At 44.8% G+C, this 19,931-nt stretch overlaps 1 protein-coding gene across 2 annotated transcripts in view; it reads left to right on the forward strand.

The window, feature by feature from the left end:
- Window positions 1-19,931, forward strand: part of FER1L6 (fer-1 like family member 6) — a 164,766-nt gene that overhangs the window by 121,541 nt on the left and 23,294 nt on the right. For both annotated transcript variants that reach the window (XM_060611264.3, XM_060611265.3), the window contains exons 27-35: window positions 81-203; window positions 1,414-1,453; window positions 2,623-2,735; window positions 3,998-4,129; window positions 5,025-5,150; window positions 9,589-9,716; window positions 13,783-13,953; window positions 16,377-16,537; window positions 18,330-18,472. In XM_060611264.3, the coding sequence (XP_060467247.3) occupies window positions 81-203; window positions 1,414-1,453; window positions 2,623-2,735; window positions 3,998-4,129; window positions 5,025-5,150; window positions 9,589-9,716; window positions 13,783-13,953; window positions 16,377-16,537; window positions 18,330-18,472 (1,137 nt within the window). The remainder of the gene's footprint in view (window positions 1-80; window positions 204-1,413; window positions 1,454-2,622; window positions 2,736-3,997; window positions 4,130-5,024; window positions 5,151-9,588; window positions 9,717-13,782; window positions 13,954-16,376; window positions 16,538-18,329; window positions 18,473-19,931) is intronic.

The raw sequence follows: 19,931 nt of genomic DNA on the forward strand, positions 1-19,931 counted from the left end.
ATGCCTCCATCTGTTCTGTTCTTCAGGAAACCAGCCAGCCACCAGGCCTAACTAATAATCCATCCCTCATTCCTTGCCAGAATGTCAGGAAACCTACCCGAAGGTCAACCAAAAGGAGAAAGAGGACCATAGCGGATGAATCTGCTGAAAACGTCATTGACTGGTGGTCCAAATATTATGCCTCCCTGAAGAAAGCACAGAAGGTAGGGTCTCCCCTGGCTGTGACAGTCAAGGGATTTGATAAGAAAACACAGCACCCTCCACCCCCCTCAATTCCACATTATCCCCTTTTAGATTCCGCTATAGGTAGGGCCTTCTCAGGTGTGATGCTGTTAATTGCGGAAAGCTTCAAAGCCTGGAAGGACCAGGGATCCCGAATTGCAAAGTCTTCACCCTCTGGCCGGGGCTGACCCTCGGATGCAGGCTCTGTTGTCAGTGCTGGAAGGATGTTCAGTCTGGCATAGCATCTGGAGATCTTCCCCCACGTCAGACTCATAAAGATCCAGCCACAAGCAAGGGGGTCTCTAGATAGATGGGCATAGCAATGGGGGCTTCAGGTGCATCCGGAGATACCCGGATCAGAGGGCCCCCCAGTCTCCAGCAGGATTCTAACGTCATATGGGAAGCTGTCAAGAAGAGGCAGAGGACCTGGCCTTAGCGAATGGGAATAATCAGCAGGTTGCCAAAGCAGGGCCTCGTGCACGTGGAACAAGAAAGGGATTGAGTTATAAAGCAGGAGAACCACTGGAAAGTGGGTCAAGAGATTCAAGGGAAAGCCCAGTGGCCGAATTTGGTAAAACTTCTCATCCTCAAGTCAACAAGGAAAGGAAAATTAGTCACATGTATCATCACATTCAATTGAATAGAAACTCTTCTGATTCTTGCATTTGGAAAGCCCGTAGTGCCTTCAACTGGGACCTCCCATGAATACTGATGTGTAGTTAAATAAACAAACCAAATGGTGGTCCCTGCCTCCCAACTCCCTCCTGCTGCTGCACGACCACCTCTAGGGAGGGCTCAGCCCTCTCCCCTTGCTCTGCTAACCTCCCCTACCCCTGGGACAACCCCATGGCCTGGCATGACAGCAGGTAAGATCCATGGTGCAGACTGGATGATATTCCAGAGAGGTAGAAAAATAGGGGGAGAGAGGTAGTAGCTGAGAAGGGGCTGGGCACAGAAGACAAGGAAGTGTGCAGCTTGCTGGCTCTTTTCTTGGACACGGGGGCACCTCTTCCATAGGGCCGGCCATCTCGCTGTAGTCAGGTTCCAGGTCTGTCAGCGAGACTTCACTTGGGGACAGTTTGCATAGTCTTTTAGGATGGCATCTCTCAGAATGCAGAGGGGCTGTTTGCAGTCAGGACCCACACATGAGGCATGGCAGTGTCATAATCTTGTCTCCTTCTTCTCTCAAAGGAGAAGGAGAGCAATCCCACGGAGAAAAGAGGCAATGCAGGTAAGGTGCTGTCCTGCAGGTATGTGAGTGTGGAATCTCCCACTGGGGAGAGAAAATTTCTAAAAGGAAGCAGTGAGAAGCATGGTAGTTCTCTGCTCCCTCGTTTCCCAAGTGAGTAACAATCTCTGTATAAAGAACAATACCGTATAAAGGTCACGTAGCTAATTTGAGCTGGACTGGGACCAGGTCCCAGGGCTCCTGAACTCAGTTCAGTGCTGGAACCGCCCCTCTGGCTCCTGCCTTGATGTAGAAACAGCAGGGCAAAAGCAGGAGGAAGCTGGCGTGACGGGCCAGCACCGGTGTGGTGAGCTTTCATAGAGGCGACCTGGATTTTAGGTTCCCAACCCAGTTTACGAGGATCGGGTAGATCTGGCTTGGTAGAAATTCAGATGAAAGAGGCCGGGATTTGAAATGACCTACAAGGGTAGGCCTTGGCCTAAAATCAGTAGTGACAGCAAGTGGCCGGTGCTGTTTCAGGTGAGCTTGAGAGAAATAGGAAAACCAGAACCAGGCTCACTCGGTTCCTTGGGCCACTCCTAATTGGCAGATTTAATCCCAAGACCAGCCTCATGACATTAGCAATAGTATCTTCACTTTGCAGATGATGAACCAGAGGTTCAAAGAGGTTGAGGAGCCCGCTCAAGATTACATGGCTGGAAAATAGCAGAGCCAGGGGTCTGCTTCAGGCGGTCTTTTCCTTAGAGACTGCTCCTGGAAGATTCCTGAGTAATCTCTCTAACTACATTTGTGACTTGCTGCAAGACCCTTAGCATATCGAGCCTCAGGTTGCTGAACTAGTTGAATCTCAAGTCCCTAAGCAGATCTAAGAGGAAATACAACTAAAAGCTTTGGAGGCTGTCCAACTTGAGTCTGTTCTTAGCTAGTTGGATGACTGGGCAGCTTACTTACTTCCCTCTCTGTGCCTAGTTTAATGAATTCCTACATATACCAGGACAGGCCAGCACATTGCCTGGCCCCGGGGGGGATCTGATGTCATTGCATTGCTATGTGAGTGACATCTCCTCCCAATCCTGCAGCGAAATGTTGCTATTTCTTTTTGGAAACAAAAGTCATGACATACATGCCAGAACAAAAGGAAAGAGGGAGTTTGACTTTGTTCCTTCTCAACAGCCCTGAGAAGCCTAACAATTTCCATTAAATACCCACAGGGGTGAAACCAGACGAGGTGGTGGTGAATATAGAAGATGGACCAAAGAAGAAGAAAGACAAAATGCTCAAGAAGAAACTCAAAGAAGAAATCCCCAACCTGGCGGTCTTGCAAGTGTGTGGACACAGCCCTCTTGGCCATGGATGGGGTGGGAGGCTCTGGAGGCGGGTTCTGTTATTGCGTCAGTCAACCCTAGTAATGCCTTTGTCTGAACTAACTTCCTTTGTCTTCATTATAATCATGGATGCAGAGAAATGAACCTTAACAAGCATGCAAGCCCAAACAATGGAGCTTGCTAATTTTCTGTTTTCTATGTCCTCATATTAAGAAGGGGCATAACTTATATTGGTTAACTTGGATCCAGCAAGGTAATTTGCAGTGGATGAGTTCCCCTTGGCTCAGCTCTCAGAGATGGACATTATCATGCTCAAAACATGATCAAAATAGCAGGACTTTTAACTCTCCCTACAGTCAGCTCTGTCAAACCAATCTTAACATTAGTCAGAGGCTATTAGCTAGAGGCATATTTATGAATATGAAAATTGGGAGCATTGAGGCTCCTGGTTGGCTCAGTCAGTTAAGCATCCAACTCTTGATTTTGGCTCAGGTCATGATCTCATGGTTCTTGGGGTCGAGCCCTGAATTGGACTCTTCACTGACAGCATGGAGCCTGCTTGGTATTCTCTCTCTCTCCCTCTTTCTCTGCTTTCCCCCTGCTCATGTGCATGTACACTCTCTCCCTCTTTATCTCAAAATACATAAGTAAACTTTAAAAAAAAAGAAAAAAAATTGGGAGTATGAAAATTACATATAACAAATTTGGATAAGTAATTTTGATAGGAAATTTGACTATGTGATTCAATTATATTACCAAACCTAAAACTCAACTTGATTTTGCATTTCTAAAGTGTATATACATAACTTCACACTTGAAAAATCCATGACTGTATGTATGGTAACAAAAACATATATTCTGTCACCTTATGTGTAAAGAATTAGGTGCTTAATGAACATTTACTGATTTGAATGTCTTCAGAATATTAGTCTATGTCCAACAACCAAATGACATCAATTCACTATAAAAAAGTTTCTCATATTTATAGCCATATAAATTTTTTTTTAATTTTGGTGTAGCCACACTTGTTGGAACTTCAAAGTTCATCCAAAAGGTTTTATAAATTTCAGAGTGGTAGCTAGTTCTAGGAGTGCTGACTCAATCATATTCCTTATCTTGCTAATAATAAATTAACAGTGGCTTGTTAGATTTTTCCAGTGGGTGTATATCAAGGCTGGTTTTGGAGAATCTTGGCATTTCTCATTTAATCAGTCCTGGGCCTTCCTTCCTCTGATCTTACTCTTCTCCCTTCTCCCTAAAGATATATGATGGTGACCTTGAGAGTGAATTCAACCATTTTGAAGACTGGGTGAAAACCTTTGAACTCTTCAGAGGCAAATCTACAGAGGATGACCATGGCCTCGATGGGGACCGGGTCATAGGGAAGTTTAAGGCAAGTTCCAAGTTAACTCTTTTATTTGTGTCTCCTGTCTGTAAAATGTCAGATATGACTCAGTTCTGTTAATGAGACTGCGGTGTGGGAAGTGTGTAAGAAAATCCCTTAGTCTTTACACAAGACCCTTTCTAGAACTCAATAAGGCTTAGCCCTGTCTTTTGAGATATTTGGTTTGTGGCCAGGGAGGTGAGTTGGAACTCAGTCTGATGGGATATAAGGAGATAGAGTTGTTACCTAAAAGGATCACTGAATTTTATTTTGCTTCTTCCACCCCTGACCTGCCCAATATATGATCTATACAGATCTACCAATTGGATAATTAAACCATCAAACAACACTAGCCCTTCATTCTGGCAGACTCCTGGTGGCAGTACCACAAAGCAGGGGTCGGCACTTACTCTGAACTGCGGTGTGCTGGGCCATGTGATGCAGGGCAGCACGTTGGAAATAGTGTAGGTACCGCAGTTCACCACTCTTCATAATCCTAGCTAGCTTCATGATCTTATACTTGACCTCCCTGAGCCTCAGTGGTGGCATCTGAAAATAGGAAATACTGCAGTCAGGCTTGAAGGAGGTGGTGGGAGAAAGTACGAGCTCAGTGCCCCTTTGTATAAGGTACTCAGCATCCTATCTGATGCTCCTGTTTATGTTCCTCACGTGACAATGTGAGGAGGGTGTCACTGCACCAATACCGATTCCCTGATGTCCCGTGAAGAAGCTCAGATACAAGCAGGTTACATGAGTTGCCTGAGGACACCCAGAGGCAAGGGTAATGCCAGCCCAGGTCATGCTGGGTCCCAGGCGATGCTCATTTTCCCAGCACTATGCCCTCGATGGCTTTTGATGGCCACATGACCGTCTTGTTTCACTGAGTCATGCTTTGCGGTTCCAGGGCTCCTTCTGCATCTACAAGAGCCCCACGGATTCCAGCATTGAGGACTGTGGGCAGCTGAGAATCCAGCAAGGGGTTCCTCCCAACCACCCGGTCAAAGTCCTGATCAGGGTGTACATTGTCGCGGTAAGCCACCCTTGTTTACTCTGAGGGACTGTCTTAATCTGCTCCAGCTGCCGTAACAAAATAGCACAGACTGGGTAACTTAAACAACAAACATTTATTTCCTCATGGATCTGGAGGCTGGAAGTCCATGATCAAGGTTGTCCATGATCAAGCCATAAGAGTTGGTTTCTGGTAAGGTGTCCCTTCCTGGCTCGTAAATGGCCACCTCCTTACTGTGTTCTCACATGGGTTTTCTTCTGTGCGCATGTATGCGCACACACACACACACACACACACACACACACATGCACACACAGCAAGGGTGAGTGAGTGAGCAAGAGAGTGTGAGAGAGAGAGACAGACAGACAGACAGGGAAGGGGAGACCTGGTATCTCTTCCTCTTCTTATAAGGGCACTAGTCCTGTTGGATTTGGGCACCACCCTTATGACCTCATAGATCCTTAATTAGCTCCCTAAAGGCCCTATCTCCAAATACAGTCACATTAAGGGTTAGGGCTTCAACACAGCATTTTGAGAACACACACTGCAAACCATAACAGGGGTATGAAGTTTGGTTGGTAACATGCACATTTGCTGGCTTTTCACTTACGGAAGATACTTCCCGGGCAGGTAAGACAGCTCTGGGTGGCTTCATTTGCTCTCTGTGGTTGCCTGATAGCTGGAGAGAAAACCAAATTAAGGCTGGAACAGGAAGCTCACAGGCAAGAGAGCAGAACCAGGGCCGACCAGGGCAGCCGTCCCTGTGAAGTCCTCCCCCGTGGCGATGCCTCTCCACTGTTGCAGTGAGAAATTTCATTTCAAGTGTATTTGCAAGAAAAATATTGCTTCTGCTCTAGGCTTCTTGCTTTCTGATAACGAGAGCACTACACTTTTTTTTCTTTTTGTAAGTTTTTGTTTAAAGTCCAGTTAGTTAACATACAGTGTAATATTGTTTCAGGTGTACAATTTGGTGATTCAACACTTCCATACATCACGCGGTGCTCATCAGGACAAGTGCCCTCCTTAATCCCCATCCCCTCTTCCCCCCGTCCCCCCACCCGCCTCCCCTCTGGCAACCAGCAGTTTCGTCTCTACAGTTAAGAGTCTGTTTCTTGGTTGAGAGCACTACACTTTGATTATGAAACTTTTTGACCTGATTGCCTGGAAGCTTGGGGCCAGATCTAATGTTCAATCAAAGCAAATCTCTGCTGAGCCTTTGTGGCTCATGTATTTGTTTTCATCTCCTGCCCTTGGAGTTGATTTTCATAATCTTATTTGATTGCAGTAGTCTTATTTTATACCAAGTCCTTGCTTAAATTGCCTACACCCTTTTTTAGAAACATAAATGAAGCATAAAACAAAGATAAATTATTTGCTAATACTCAGGGAAAATGAAAATGTTGCCTTTCCATGATGCGGTCTCCATGTGTCCTCTGCAGCACCATGTGTCTGGCATGTTCTAATCATCAAGGATGTGGTGATCAAAACAAAACAAAACAAAACAAAACAAAACAAAACAAGGTCTCTGCCCTCAAGGAAGTGACAATCTAGTTGGAAAGATTAGAAGTACTTATAAAGAATCATTGGCAGTTCTGGGTCATCTATATTAAACACCCACCCATAGGATAGTTTAGACTACCTTTTCAACATTTTGTTCAGGAGGTCACTCATGGCATGGGAGAGATCATTAATATGGATTCCTCAGGAAACAGACCCTGTGTTCAAATAACTTTGAGAAATAGTGCACATAATAATTTTTCCCTTTCCCAACCCCTGAGATGCACAAAGCCCATTAGCACATTCAAGGTATGAGAGAATTCCAGAAGGAAAGAAGCCTATTTAACTATTGAATATTTAGCAGCATTTCCTAAACTTCTTGCCCCACACCTTCATTCCCCCCTCTGCAGAAAATCCCACAGAACTATGGTTCTCTGGAACGTATTTTGGGGAATCCAGAAATAGAGGGTAGGAACAGTAGGAAGGAGAGGGAGAAATATCTTGGACCACAGAGATTGGAGAGGATTATTATTTATTTGCTCATTCGGCAAATATCCACAGCACGCATTTCGTGTGTCTGGTATCCTATAGACAAAGGCCAGGAGTACGGATGAGGCTCCTGCTCAGGAAGCAGCATGGGGGTGGGAGGGTGTGGGCTGGAACTGGAGGACGGGCGGGGCTTGGACAAATGGAGAGTAAGTCGGTGGTGGCCCTGGTTGCAGAGAAGATAGATTCCCTGCAATTAGGGACAGTCAGTGAGTTTCACTGGCAGTGCTAGTAACAGTGATTGTGTGATTTGCTCTCTCACGCTAAGATTTAATCAACGAACTAAATAATAAGTTAATTTCGTTTAATAAAACATCCAAAAATGTAAAAAATAATACGACTTAAAAGTTACATCGAGGGGCGCCTGGGTGGCTCAGTCGGTTGGGCGTCCGACTTCAGCTCAGGTCACGATCTCGCGGTCCGTGAGTTCGAGCCCCGCGTCGGGCTCTGGGCTGATGGCTCAGAGCCTGGAGCCTGTTTCCGATTCTGTGTCTCCCTCTCTCTCTGCCCCTCCCCCGTTCATGCTCTGTCTCTCTCTGTCCCCAAAATAAATAAACGTTAAAAAAAAAAAAATTTAAAAAAAAAAAAAATAAAAAAAAATTAAAAAAAAAGTTACATCGAAAAAGAAATCAAATCTCCTCACCTCTGCAATTCTATGCCCAGAAATAACTTACTTTTCTTATGAATATGTAAACACATCCAGATCTATAGTTGACCCTTGAACAACATAGTGGTGAGGGGTGTCAACCCCTCTTAGTGGAAAATCCATGTATAACTTTTGACCCCCCCAAACTTACCTCCTAATAGCCCACTGTTGACCGGAAGCCTTCCTGATTACATAGACAGTCAATTAACATGTATTGTGTATATCATTTGTATTATATACTGTATTCTTACAGTAAAGTAGGTGAAGTGTCTCACTCTTGATTTCAGCTCAGGTCATGGTCTCACGGTTTGTGAGTTTGAGCCCCACGTCGGGCTCTGTGCTGACAGTGTGGAGCCTGCTTGGGATTCTCTCACTCCCTCTCTCTCTGCCCTCCCCCACTCGTGCTGTCTCTCTCTCTCTCTCAAAATAAATAAATAAACATTTAAAAAAATCATAAGGAATAGAAAATACATTTACAGTATTATGCTGTATTTATTGAAAAAAAAAAACCTATGTGTAAGTGGACCTGCACAGTTTAAACCCATGTTTTTAAGAATCAACTGTATTTATACTAGCCTATAGCTACATCCAAGTATTTACTTAACAGAGTCTTGCTTCATGCATTACATACTAATCTCTCTCTTTTTTTTTTAAGTATCACCTGGATATTTTCCAGATCAGTACATACAGGTGTTCCTCTTTTTTGTAGTAGCCACCTAGTGTTTTCTTGAATTAATGTAGTATCCGTTTATTCATCCTTTCAACAAATCCTAAGACGCTGTTCTAGGTCCTGGAGATGATATAATGAATGCGATAGACCGTGCTCTTGCCCTGATGGAGATTACATACCAGCCAGGGGTGGTGTGGGGATGAAGACAGCATAAAAAATCAACAGAGGAACGGATAAATGAGATGAATGTCGGAGATAACTGCTACGTAAAGAATTAAAATTCGGTGATATGACGAGAGCAAATGAGGAAAGGGGTGTTTTGGATTGAGTTTCTCCCTAAGTAATTGACACACGGGTTGTTTACAAATGTGGCTCTTAAACAGTGCCCAAATGAACATCCTGGAAAATAGAGCTTTGTGTGCTTATACATTCCATCTGTAGGCCAGAGTCCTAAAAATAGGATCGTTTCTCACTCAGCTCTCATCTCTGCAGAATTTCTCCATTTTATCACTCCTCTCCAGCCCCCTCGCCGGGTCTTCCCTTACAAAGCATTTCCCTGTGGTGAGTTAAGGCCCAGCTTGTCTGGAAGCAGACCTCACTCTGAGCAACAGACCATTACTCACCTGGCCAGTGCTAAATGCAGGCCTGATGGAGTCATGGATTCAGAGCCCATCAGTTGTGGGGTGAGCCTTTAGGTGCCCCCTTCCCCATGATTTTACGGATAGATGCCCAAGATCACATAAGACATGGGATCAGAACTCAAAGTCATGCCTTCTGGCTCCTGTCCAGCTTGGTGCTCGTTACTCTGTCAAGTGCTACTTTCCACTGGGCAGATGACTCTAGGGAAGGTTCGACTTGAGAAAAGCTGGTAAGTTTTCTTTCAGCGGCAGAATGGAGAGGCTAAAGCGGTGGCTCTTAACCTTGGCTGCACACTAGAATCATCTAGAGAGCTTCTAAAAGTCCCAAAGCTCAAGGCCGATTAAATTAGAATCTGCGGATGGAACGCGGGCATCCATATTTTTTAAAACTCCCAGGTGATCTGAGTGTGCAGGCAATGTTGAGAACCACTGGGCCACAAGGGTTCTCTTTCTCCTCTTCAGGCATTTAATCTCAGCCCCGCTGATCCAGACGGCAAAGCAGATCCCTACATTGTGATCAAGCTTGGCCAAACAGAAATCAAAGACCGGGACAAATACATCCCCAAACAACTGAACCCAGTATTTGGAAGGTCAGTGGCTATCTGGGTCATGATGTGCCGTCCTGTGTGCATTTGCTCCTGCTGTGTTTCTGTGGGGGGACTGCTGTGTATGTTGTATGTCTGAGTGAATGTGGCAAGAGGTTAAGAGCTGACCTCTGCCTTTGGTAACAGCCAATCAAACCTAACCTTAGTGGAGAAGGGCCAGATTCTTTCCTTGGTCCCTTTAGGAATTTGGTTATGCCCATAGTTTTCCAAGAATGGTTTTCCTAGATCTCAAATTTAAGAGGCACCTTGAATGGTCATCAGATTCAGCCTCCTTCCTTTGGACAGAGAGATTTCCTTTTTACAAAAGGCAAGTGCAGCCCAGAAAGGTTTAGAAACTTATTCAAGTTCACACAGCTCATGAGTAGGGGAGAAGGGGCCACACCTTTGGTCTTTTGTCTCCTATCAAAGGGATTTTCCATCCTATAATTTTGCAGCTCGTTTGAGGTGACCCCTGAAGTAAACCAATTGGACTGTGTCCTCTGCTTGTGTTTTGCTTTCCTGCGAAGTGTTACAACAGGCGTTGCATTTGTGCACGTTCAGGTGGATGAGGTGTTCTCCAGTTCACAGCAACCCTACTGCCCCTGTTTGTCTTCTAACAGGAGGCGGCACATGTTTGTGTTCCCTCCTTGGGTTTGTGGACCTGCTACCTATGGAGTCAGGTAGATGTGGGTTACGTTCTGCCACGTATAGGCTGTGTAACTTTATGCAGGAGACTTAACCTCTCTGATCCCAGATTTTCGATCAAACACTAATAATGACACTTGACTCCCAGTGACCTTTAAATGATTAAACATACAGCACGTTGTCCCCACTAGCACATAGTTGATACTCAGAACACATTTGCTTCCTTCCTCTCCCCCGTGATAATCATTTTAGCAATGGATTCGTCCTAACTTTATTCAATTTCTCTTTTTCTTGCATAACAAGGAGCGTGAGATGAACTCTCCATCAGCCTCATTTAGGTTCATTTACACTTTGGTGATCACAGTGGGCGCTCTGACATTTGATCAGAACCAACCTTTTAACACTTTATTGCTCTGGAGGAAATGAAGCAATAAATGATCTTGCCTGTTCCCATTAATGAGAATGAGTAAAACAGTGGTGCCAGGGAAACTTGCCCTTGCTTCCCTGATGCAGAGATGACCTTTATTATTGCCTTCCTTTTCTGTAACTAGCACTTCATTTCCCAGGTCCTTTGTAGTCACTTTTTATTAGCTGCTTCAGTGCCATGAATTAGACTGGTTTCATGACCCCCGTTTATGGCTGTGGTAAACAAAAGAAGAGGATGATGGAATATTCCCTCCAGCCTCTGGCACGGTGGTACCTCTTCTGGAAGCCCTCCATGCATAGATGTTTTGTTGGATGCGTTTCTCATTGTTACTCAGGGACAGAATTTGCTGGCTCAGTCCTGCGTGTTCCAGCAGGCAAAGTAGAGGGCCCCTGTGCCTGACCTGGGGTCTGGGGAATCCCTCTTTGCGACCTCACTGAATGAGGATGTCACAGGCTCCACCCCGTGATGCCCCCAGCACCTTGCCTGCTTTCCTTTCCTTCATAGTCTCTGACATACCTTGATATGCTTCTGTGTTTTTTGGCTGTCGCTCATTTCCCCACAAGAGGGTAAGCTCCATGTGAGCAGGGACTTGGTCTAGTCTTTTCAATGCTGCATCCCTAGGACCTACAACAGAGCAGATAAATGCTCAGCAAGTATTTGTAGAAAGAATGCATGAATGAATGAACAGATGGATGGATGAACCTTCAGTTTCCAGTCGGATTTAATGGGCCCTGCCACTCTGCATCATCCTGAGGTGGTGCATGTCCACAGACTTTGGCATTTCCTCATTTTCTTAACTCACAGTGCCTGGCACACAGTGAGTGCATAATAAACGTCAAATGAACAAATGAATACATAAAAGAATGGATGAATGGGACATCTTTCCTCTGAAGCTTAGAGGTACTGAAATGTTTCAATAAGGCTCCATTTTTACCCATTTCATGATGCTTTCCCTCTCTCTTTTTTTTTTAAGTCATTTCTATACCCAACGTGGGTCTCAAACTCACAACCCTGAGATCAAGAGTCGCATGCTCCTCTGACTGAGCCAGCCAGGTGTCCCAAGGCCTCCTCATTTCTCAACCGCCGTTATATTTAGAGGTAGTATCTCATTGACACACAAGTTGATATAAGCCTAGCTTTTCCCCCAGTGACTGGAAGTCCAACCATGGTGAGCTATTTTGGGTAGCTCTTTTAATGACACTCCAGTGAAAAGTCAGGAGAGGTTAATCTATGAACACTCCACTTGGGAAGACGGACCAAAGCAACTGGGTCTTCTGTCATGGTTGCTAGGGTAGTTAAGCACTTAACAAGTCTTCCTTGCTGGTAGCAGCTGTGTGACAGCCAGCCCCAGAGATAGTGGCTGGAGACTTCCCTGTGAGACACGTCCAGAATATCAAGTATAGTTGGGAATCGACATCTTGGAGCCCCAGGCAATGCTGTGCCTTCCAGTGGAAGACATGTGGGTTTCTTCCCCGCACAGCCCTATCTCTAGACCTGCCGAGTCTGTTACAGTCAGTGGAGCTGTGGTGTTTTTGCTTCTTTCTCTCGGGAGAGGGTTAATTGGCTCAGGGCTGTGCTAGGATTGCAGTGGCTGCCACAGTGGAGGGTGAAAGCCAGGGCTAAGTGGGTCTGACCGCAAGGCAGCAGCCCAGACAGGCCTGCGGACGTGGAAGGAAGTAACGGGGCCTTCCGTTCTCCCTTCCTCCCCTTCTCCTCTTGGCCCCTCGCTCACAGACCAGCCCACCCTACCTGTCCCAGGGCAGCCAGAGTTAGAAACAGCTGGAGAACACTGGTGCATCCTTGACTGTGCTTTCGAGAAGACACTTCGCCAAATCCACTCAAAACGTATTTCTTAATTATCTCCTCTAATGCTCAGCAGCATGGATAACACATTGTCCCAGGAAACCCCACAGCACTGTTTTTCCTTTCAGCACCTTGCATTGGTGTGGCATCAGGGAATGAGCTTAGAGCTAGGGGTCAGGGAGCTGGCACTGATCCTAGTTTGACCTGATTAATGGTCAGGTGCAGGCAAGTCACTTATGTTCTCTGGGTGTCAATTTCCTTATCTGTAAAGTGAAGAGGTTGGATATGCTGATCCCTGAGATCCCTTCCAGTTCAGAGGAACATTCAATTGTGTGCTCTCTGCAGGAAAAGCAAGGGCTTCAGCAGTGCAGCTGAAGGAGGCAGGTAGGTCTCTGTTGTCGAGGGGCTCAGAATTTTCCAGAGATGGCTTTGTAGTCCTGCAATTCTGTTTTTGGGATTTTCCATCTTCAGAGGGGTTTTCATTTAAAACAAACTCAGCTGACGTTCCCTGACAAAGGAACAATGAAGGGGAAAGGGAATGGCAATGATTGGGGACCAGTTGAATACCTGGACGCTAAATGTGTGGTTTGTGTGAACAATATCACATGTAACGACCATGCTATATTGCAAAGAAGACATATTGATCCCCACTTACACGTAAGGAGGCTGAGAGGGATGAAATAACTTTCCCAAAGTTTTAAACCTGAGAAGTTGCAGATTCAAATCCAGAGTTAGAAGTTAGGGGACACCTGGGTGGCTCAGTCGTTTGAACTTCTAACTCTTGATCTCCATTCGGGTCTTGATCTCAGGTTTGTGAGTTCAAGCCCCACGATGGGCTCCCCGCTGGGCATGGAGCCTACTTTAAAAAAAAAAAAAGAAAAAAAAACATTGGAAGCCAGTTCTGTTCAAGAGCAAACACTCCAGATTTCTCACACCCATCTTGCCGTCACCCTGGATGATTGCAGGGTGCAGCCCATGGAAGGGGAGACTATGGGCTACTGGAAACTGACCACAGAATTGGAAATTGATCGAATCTCAATGAAACGCTAAACCAAATAAATACCTGCTAAGTATTCGTTGAGTTGCTGAGTGTTGAGCGAGTTCTTATGAACCACAGGCTAGCTAAAAGCAGAGCTGGCAGACGCTCCCTGTGTTGCCAGATGTTGTTGACTCCTAATGCCTTTACTTGGACCACAGGTCATTTGAGATCCAGGCCATGTTCCCAAAGGAGTCCCTGCTCTCCATCCTCATCTACGACCATGACATGATCGGGACAGATGACCTCATTGGTGAGACCCGGATCGACCTGGAGAACCGCTTCTACAGCAGACATCGAGCCATCTGTGGCTTGCAGAGCCAGTACGAGATGTAGGTTCTTCCTGCGGGGAGCTGGGAGGTGGGGGCGTGGGGGGGGGGCACTGCTGGCGTTCAGCAGCCGTGCCTCACACTGGCCTGCTCTGGGAAGGCCAGCTGGAATGTGCCAGAGGGGTTCCATGTCAGCAGGGCTGGTTGGGGAAATCGTTCACTGAACTCCAGGGTTGGGGCTGGGGAGGCAGTGCTGATTTAGAACCCAGGGCAGGGTCTTCAAGAGTCAAGAGCTAAATTATACACGTTCACTCAATTGGCCGGGCCCAGTGGGCAGACTTCCCTGGCGAAGACTGATGTTAGGAGAATTATTAGCAGAATACAAATACCCAAATCCCAGTTAATTATAATGAACTCTCCTGAGTTTTAGGATATGGCAGACACTACACCTCATTCAGTTCTCTCAAGCCCGTGAGGTGCTATCCCTGCCTTACAAAGAGGGAGGAGTGGACCCAGCTCTCACTCTTTACGATGATTTTGAATTCTGCTTCATTTCAAAGTATAAGCTATCAGCTCTATATTTCTTTAAGTGTGTTTTATCTGTTATCTCCAGAAAAAATAAAAATCTTACGAATGTCAGCCAGGAAAATATAAAAACATTCATTAGATTTCCGTGGCGTAATTTTAGAAATAGTTTTCTTGAATGTAAAATAACATGTACTCATTGCAGAAAATCGAGGAAATACAGAAAAGTACAAAGTTATGCTCAAACGATTCCACCCAGACATAACTTATATAAAAAAAAGTCTGCAGTATTTCCTTTCAGGATTTTTCCTATGCCATTTTCCCCCAAAGTTGGCCTCATACTATCTATCCATGTCATTTTGTAAGCTGCTTGTTGTCACCTACTCTTGTGAGCATTAGTGACACTAATTTAGTGTCATTAAGTATTTTTTGAAATCATTATTTCGATAGCCTAGAAATCCAGGTGAGTTTTGGGGACTCGGGTGAATGTATAACACACACACCCCCGCCCCCGCCCCGGGGTGTTTACACATCCAAAGTACCTGAGAAGGTGCCGTTCAGAGAATGGTTGGCTCTTCTCGCTCTGAAGTCAGGGGAGGAAGCCACAGGCCAGTGTGGTGTCTTTTCTGTTCAGAAGAATTTCCTGATGGCAGAACTAACAGAGAGCAGGGTAGTTTAGTCAAGGGAGTTACAACCTTCATTCAGTACATTTTTAAAAATAGGGGCGCCTGGGTGGCTCATTCAGTTGAGCATCTAACTCTTGATTTCGGCTCAGGTCATGAGCTCACGATTTGTGGGTTGGAGCTCCACATGGGGCTCTGTGCTGGCAGCATGGAGCCTGCTTAGGATTCTTTCTCTCCCTCTCTCTGCCCCTTCCCCACTCATGCCTGTGCTCTCTTTCTCAGAAGAAATAAACTTACCACAAATAGATGAGAGCCCCCCCAAGAGCACCCCCAAACAAAAACAAACAAGAGCACCTGTTTCTGGGGAGGCCTGTATGTATGGCTCTGGGCATGGCTTGGATGAAGTTTTCAGGATCCTTATGCCTCTGGCACAATGTAGGAAAACTGCTTTATAGTTATGTTTTGATTTATTTAAATACTTAAGTTTCATTCTGATGGATCCTGTGTCCCAATGAGCAGAGAAGTCAAGCTCGTCTTGGTCATGGCTCATAGGGAGCATTTCATTGCGAGTTAATATTTTTTAACCAAACAGCTGGTGTTTAAGGGAAGAAGGGGTTGGGAAGATTGAGAAACTAACCACCAGGAAAATCCCTGATTAGAGAAACAGCACACCGACTCGCTACCTGTGACATGAGCCTCCACTAGGATTTTGGTGGGGGAAGAGGGGGAGAAAGGAGCAAAGAAATTGAAGGGATGAGCTAGGCTTTCCTCTTAGAAGAAGTAGTCAAATGGCACTTCTGCAAGGGACAGGACGAAAGCAGAACTGCATGCCAAGAAACCCATAGGGACAGAGAACAGATGGCTGGCTGCCAATGGCTGAGGAGAGGCAGGGATTAAGGAGCAACCACTTAGTGGGTACAGGTGTTCTTTTGGGGTGATGAAAAGTTTTTGAAACTGGACAGTGGTTGCACAACATTATGAATGTACTGATGCCACTGAGTTGGTCAATTTTATGTTATGTGAATTTCCCCTCAATTTTTTTAAGGTACATTGCTAAAACAAAAACAAAAACAAAACCAAAATCAAGAACTACCTTAGTGGACTTTTATGTCAAGCTACTCAGAAGTCCTGCCTTTCATACAAGCATGCAGATGCTGAGGTATTGACCACCAAAGAGAGAAAACAAAACAAAACACATTAGCCCCAAGTGTATGGAGCAGCAAGAAATCGGAAGGAAACCACGGATCCTACTTCGGTGGTCCTTTTACTGGATACCTTGAGGGTATCCTCCCAGGGGAAGGCAGGCCTCACCCTATCCATCCTTCTTCCTCTTTTCAGAGAAGGATACAATGCCTGGAGAGACACCTCCAAACCCACCGAGATCCTCACGAAGCTCTGCAAAGACAATAAACTGGATGGACCCTACTTTCGCCCTGGGAAAATACAGATAGGAAACCAGGTCTTTTCTGGAAAAACAGTCTTCACAGAGGAGGACACTGGTAACTCCCACGGTGTAGCCTGCTGATGTTGCTTTTCTTTTAAAAAGCCTGCTCCGGTGGTATTTCTGGCTGGGGACTGCAATCATCTATTGTAAAGTAATTCATGCTCGTGGTAGAAAATCACTCCTAACCCTCAAATTCAGAAATAAGCATGCTGCATGCTGGTGTTATGACAATTCTCCTTCGTTCCTTGAACTATTATTTATAATATTCCCTTTTAAGGCTGTGTCCTTTATTTACATTGTGTCCATTGTTTTGGGGGGGGGCAATGCTACCATGAACTTCCTCATACATATTTTTGCACACTTCTGATATTTTTATAGCACGTATCACCTAAATAGGAGTGTTGCGTTGGAAGGTTAGGCAGTAACCTCAAAATAAATATTATATAAGGTAAATCATTGGACACGATCCAAATTACCCTCACACATATTATACCAGCAACTCTCTTATTTCGCTACCAAGAAGCAGATTTTCCGTATAACATAGTGGGACATACCAGGAAGATCCCAGGGAGGCTTTCTTAAATTTTGGACGAGAAAAGAAAAGCCACGTTTACTTTAACGACGCAGAACAATTCTTGTAATGCCGTTCCAGTCCATTTGATGCAAATCCATAGGTGCCAGGCTACATACCTGCAAAACCTAGGTTCAGAGCGTCCGATGCAGAGAACCCAATTAAGGACGTATTTCCGGATCTTTTCACACTGTTATGTTGATCCCACCACTTTGATGCCAACATTTCTTTTCACCTTGTTATTTTGACTTCAGAAACTTCTGGAAAGTTTTTGCAGGCAGAGTACTTGACATTTGAATAGTGTGTTAATAACATATTAATGAATTTTTGTTGAGAAAAATATTTTTTCACAATATACTCTATTAAAGCCAATTTCGTTCCTTGGTCCATATTCTACATTTCACGATGAAACCATGTTTTTGCCTGCCAGAAATCTGAAAGGATGTTCATCAAATCTGTACTCGGCTGATTAAACTTTATGACAAAAGATTTAGTTCATTGATTATGTGTTCATTCCCATCAACTTTTACTGATTGTAATTATTGCTGTTATGAGATCTGCCTGTGTGTGTGGCCTTTTTCTAAAACCAAGCTCAACTTCCAGATGTCAAGTTAGGCCATTCTGAACTTTACCAAAACAATTTGATTTTTTTCCAACAATTTTTGTGTTATTTTTGCAAGTACCTTTTCTACCAGTAGTTTTTATTACGTATTGCCTTCTTTGATAAGACGACAGAGCAGAGAACCTTTCCTATGAGCAGGTGTGTTGCTAGAAAGGAGCAACAATGAGGAAAGACAAGACCTCCATGCACACATATTGTGTGATTTCACCGCCTTGTACAGGGTCACCCTGATTCACCAGGCCCTCTCACACTATGGCATTAGCAAACAATCTTAAATCTCCAGGAAATATACCCTTTCCAGTGTCTTGAAGCCAAGCTTGTAGTTCATAGACTCTAGAGAAATCTGATTCAAGGGGCAAATGGAGCCCCGGACTCTGAGACCTTGACTGCTCTCTGGTCTTCTTCTCAACCCATCTCACTTCCCATTTTCTAAACCTCCTGTCTCTTTCCCTTCCCTTCCCTTCACTCCACCCCTACCTCTTTCCATTCTCTTTTTGTCCTTGTTCTCTTTTGCTCGTTTGCTCTCTCCCTGTGCCTCAATATATTTATTTAACCTTTAAGGAAGAGTTTAAAAGTGCACCCGACAGCCCATCACTGTTCCATTGCAAGCGCTTATGGCTGACAACTGTCTTTATTTCTTTTTCTTCCATGCAGATGAGACGGTGGAGTCTTACGAGCACCTGGCCCTCAGCGTTTTACATTCTTGGGAGGATATACCAGAGGTTGGGTGTAGGCTGGTTCCTGAGCACATAGAAACTCGGCCGCTGTACCACAAGGATAAGCCAGGAATGGAGCAGGTAGTGGCCAAGGCAGTTCTGGCCCCAACTGGAGTGTTCATCCCCAAGGGATAGGGCTTCATCCCTAAAAGTTAATCTTATGTGCCCTAGAATAATGGTTCTCAACCAGGGACAATTTTGCCTCCCTGCCCTAAACATTTAGCAATGTCTGGAAATATTTTTGGTTGTCTCATGTGGGTGGGGGTACTATTGGCATCTAGTGGGTGGAGGTCAGAGATGCGACTAGACATCCCATGGTGCACGGACGGCCTTCTGCAACAAAGAATTATTCAGCCCAAAATGTCAATAATGTTGAGGGTGAGAAGTTCTGCCCTAAAGCCAGAGTTGGATTTTAGTGCTTTTTGCTTTTTTAATGGATTTGATTATCAAACTCTGGAAAGAATGCTGATATTTGAGAAGCCAAAACCCGTCTGATACACCCAAGACCTTGTCCAGAATCTATCGGTAACTTCACAGTTCACTAGTTTTCCCAGAGAAGGAATAGCTGGTGACTTGTTTTGAAGAACTGGCAAGAGGAAGTGTGTGGAAAAAATAACCAGAGATCTGGGTTATGAGTGAGAAGGGAAGAGAAGATCAACTTTATTAAGAGCCTTCTTAATATGTACATATTAATCATAGGTACATAATTAATATGTACTTATGTACTAAGCCCTTTACATAAAATCTCACCTAATTAGGATGACCATAGAATTGTTTATCCAAATGATGACCATTTTCAGAGTGAAAGAGGCCACCAGGGACACCACCAGGATTTTCCTAGACAAGTAGGGGCATGTGGGCCACCTTACTCTTACTCCTTAAGCAGCCTCATGATGTACTTATTATGATCCTTACTTTTAAGATGAAGACATTGAGGTTCAGAGAGTTTAAGTAACTTGCTCAAGGTTAATCGGCAGCTAAGTAGTAGAGCTGGGGTTTTACCCAGGCAGTTTGAGTTATAGTCCTGTCCCAGCCCTGGACTCACTCACCGTGTCACTTGGTCAAAACATACAAGCTTGACTCTAATGGAGCAGGAACACCCACACTGCTATTTCAGTGGTGTTGGGGTGTAGCACTAGTGACAGCACGTGTGGGAGAGTGCCTTGAAAAGATAAGCTCTTATCACATGTGGAAGCCTATGATTGTTTCCTGAAATTTACTACCAGATATTTAAAATCTTTTGGTTACTGGTATCTTTTATTTTACTATGTGGCTTTTTGGTTACAAGTGAATGTTGATATCTCTTTAGGATTGTAATCCTTCGTTAATTGGTCCTTCTCTTCCCAAATGCTCTTTGCTGACATTGTCCCTTCCCCAGGAAAGCTCTTGTCTTTTCTAGCCAAAGCCTCTCCTTCACCTAAATCCTACAAATCCTCCCTGCTCTGTTGGAAGCCTGCCTTCCTTTCTTCCTTCCCTTCCTTCCTTCCTTCTTTCCTTCCTTCCCTCCCTCTCTCCCTCCTTCTTCCTTCCTTCCTTCCTT

The sequence above is a fragment of the Panthera onca genome, chromosome F2 (genome assembly GCF_046562875.1).
Source record: "Panthera onca isolate mPanOnc1 chromosome F2, mPanOnc1 haplotype 2, whole genome shotgun sequence".
NCBI lineage: Eukaryota > Metazoa > Chordata > Mammalia > Carnivora > Felidae > Panthera > Panthera onca.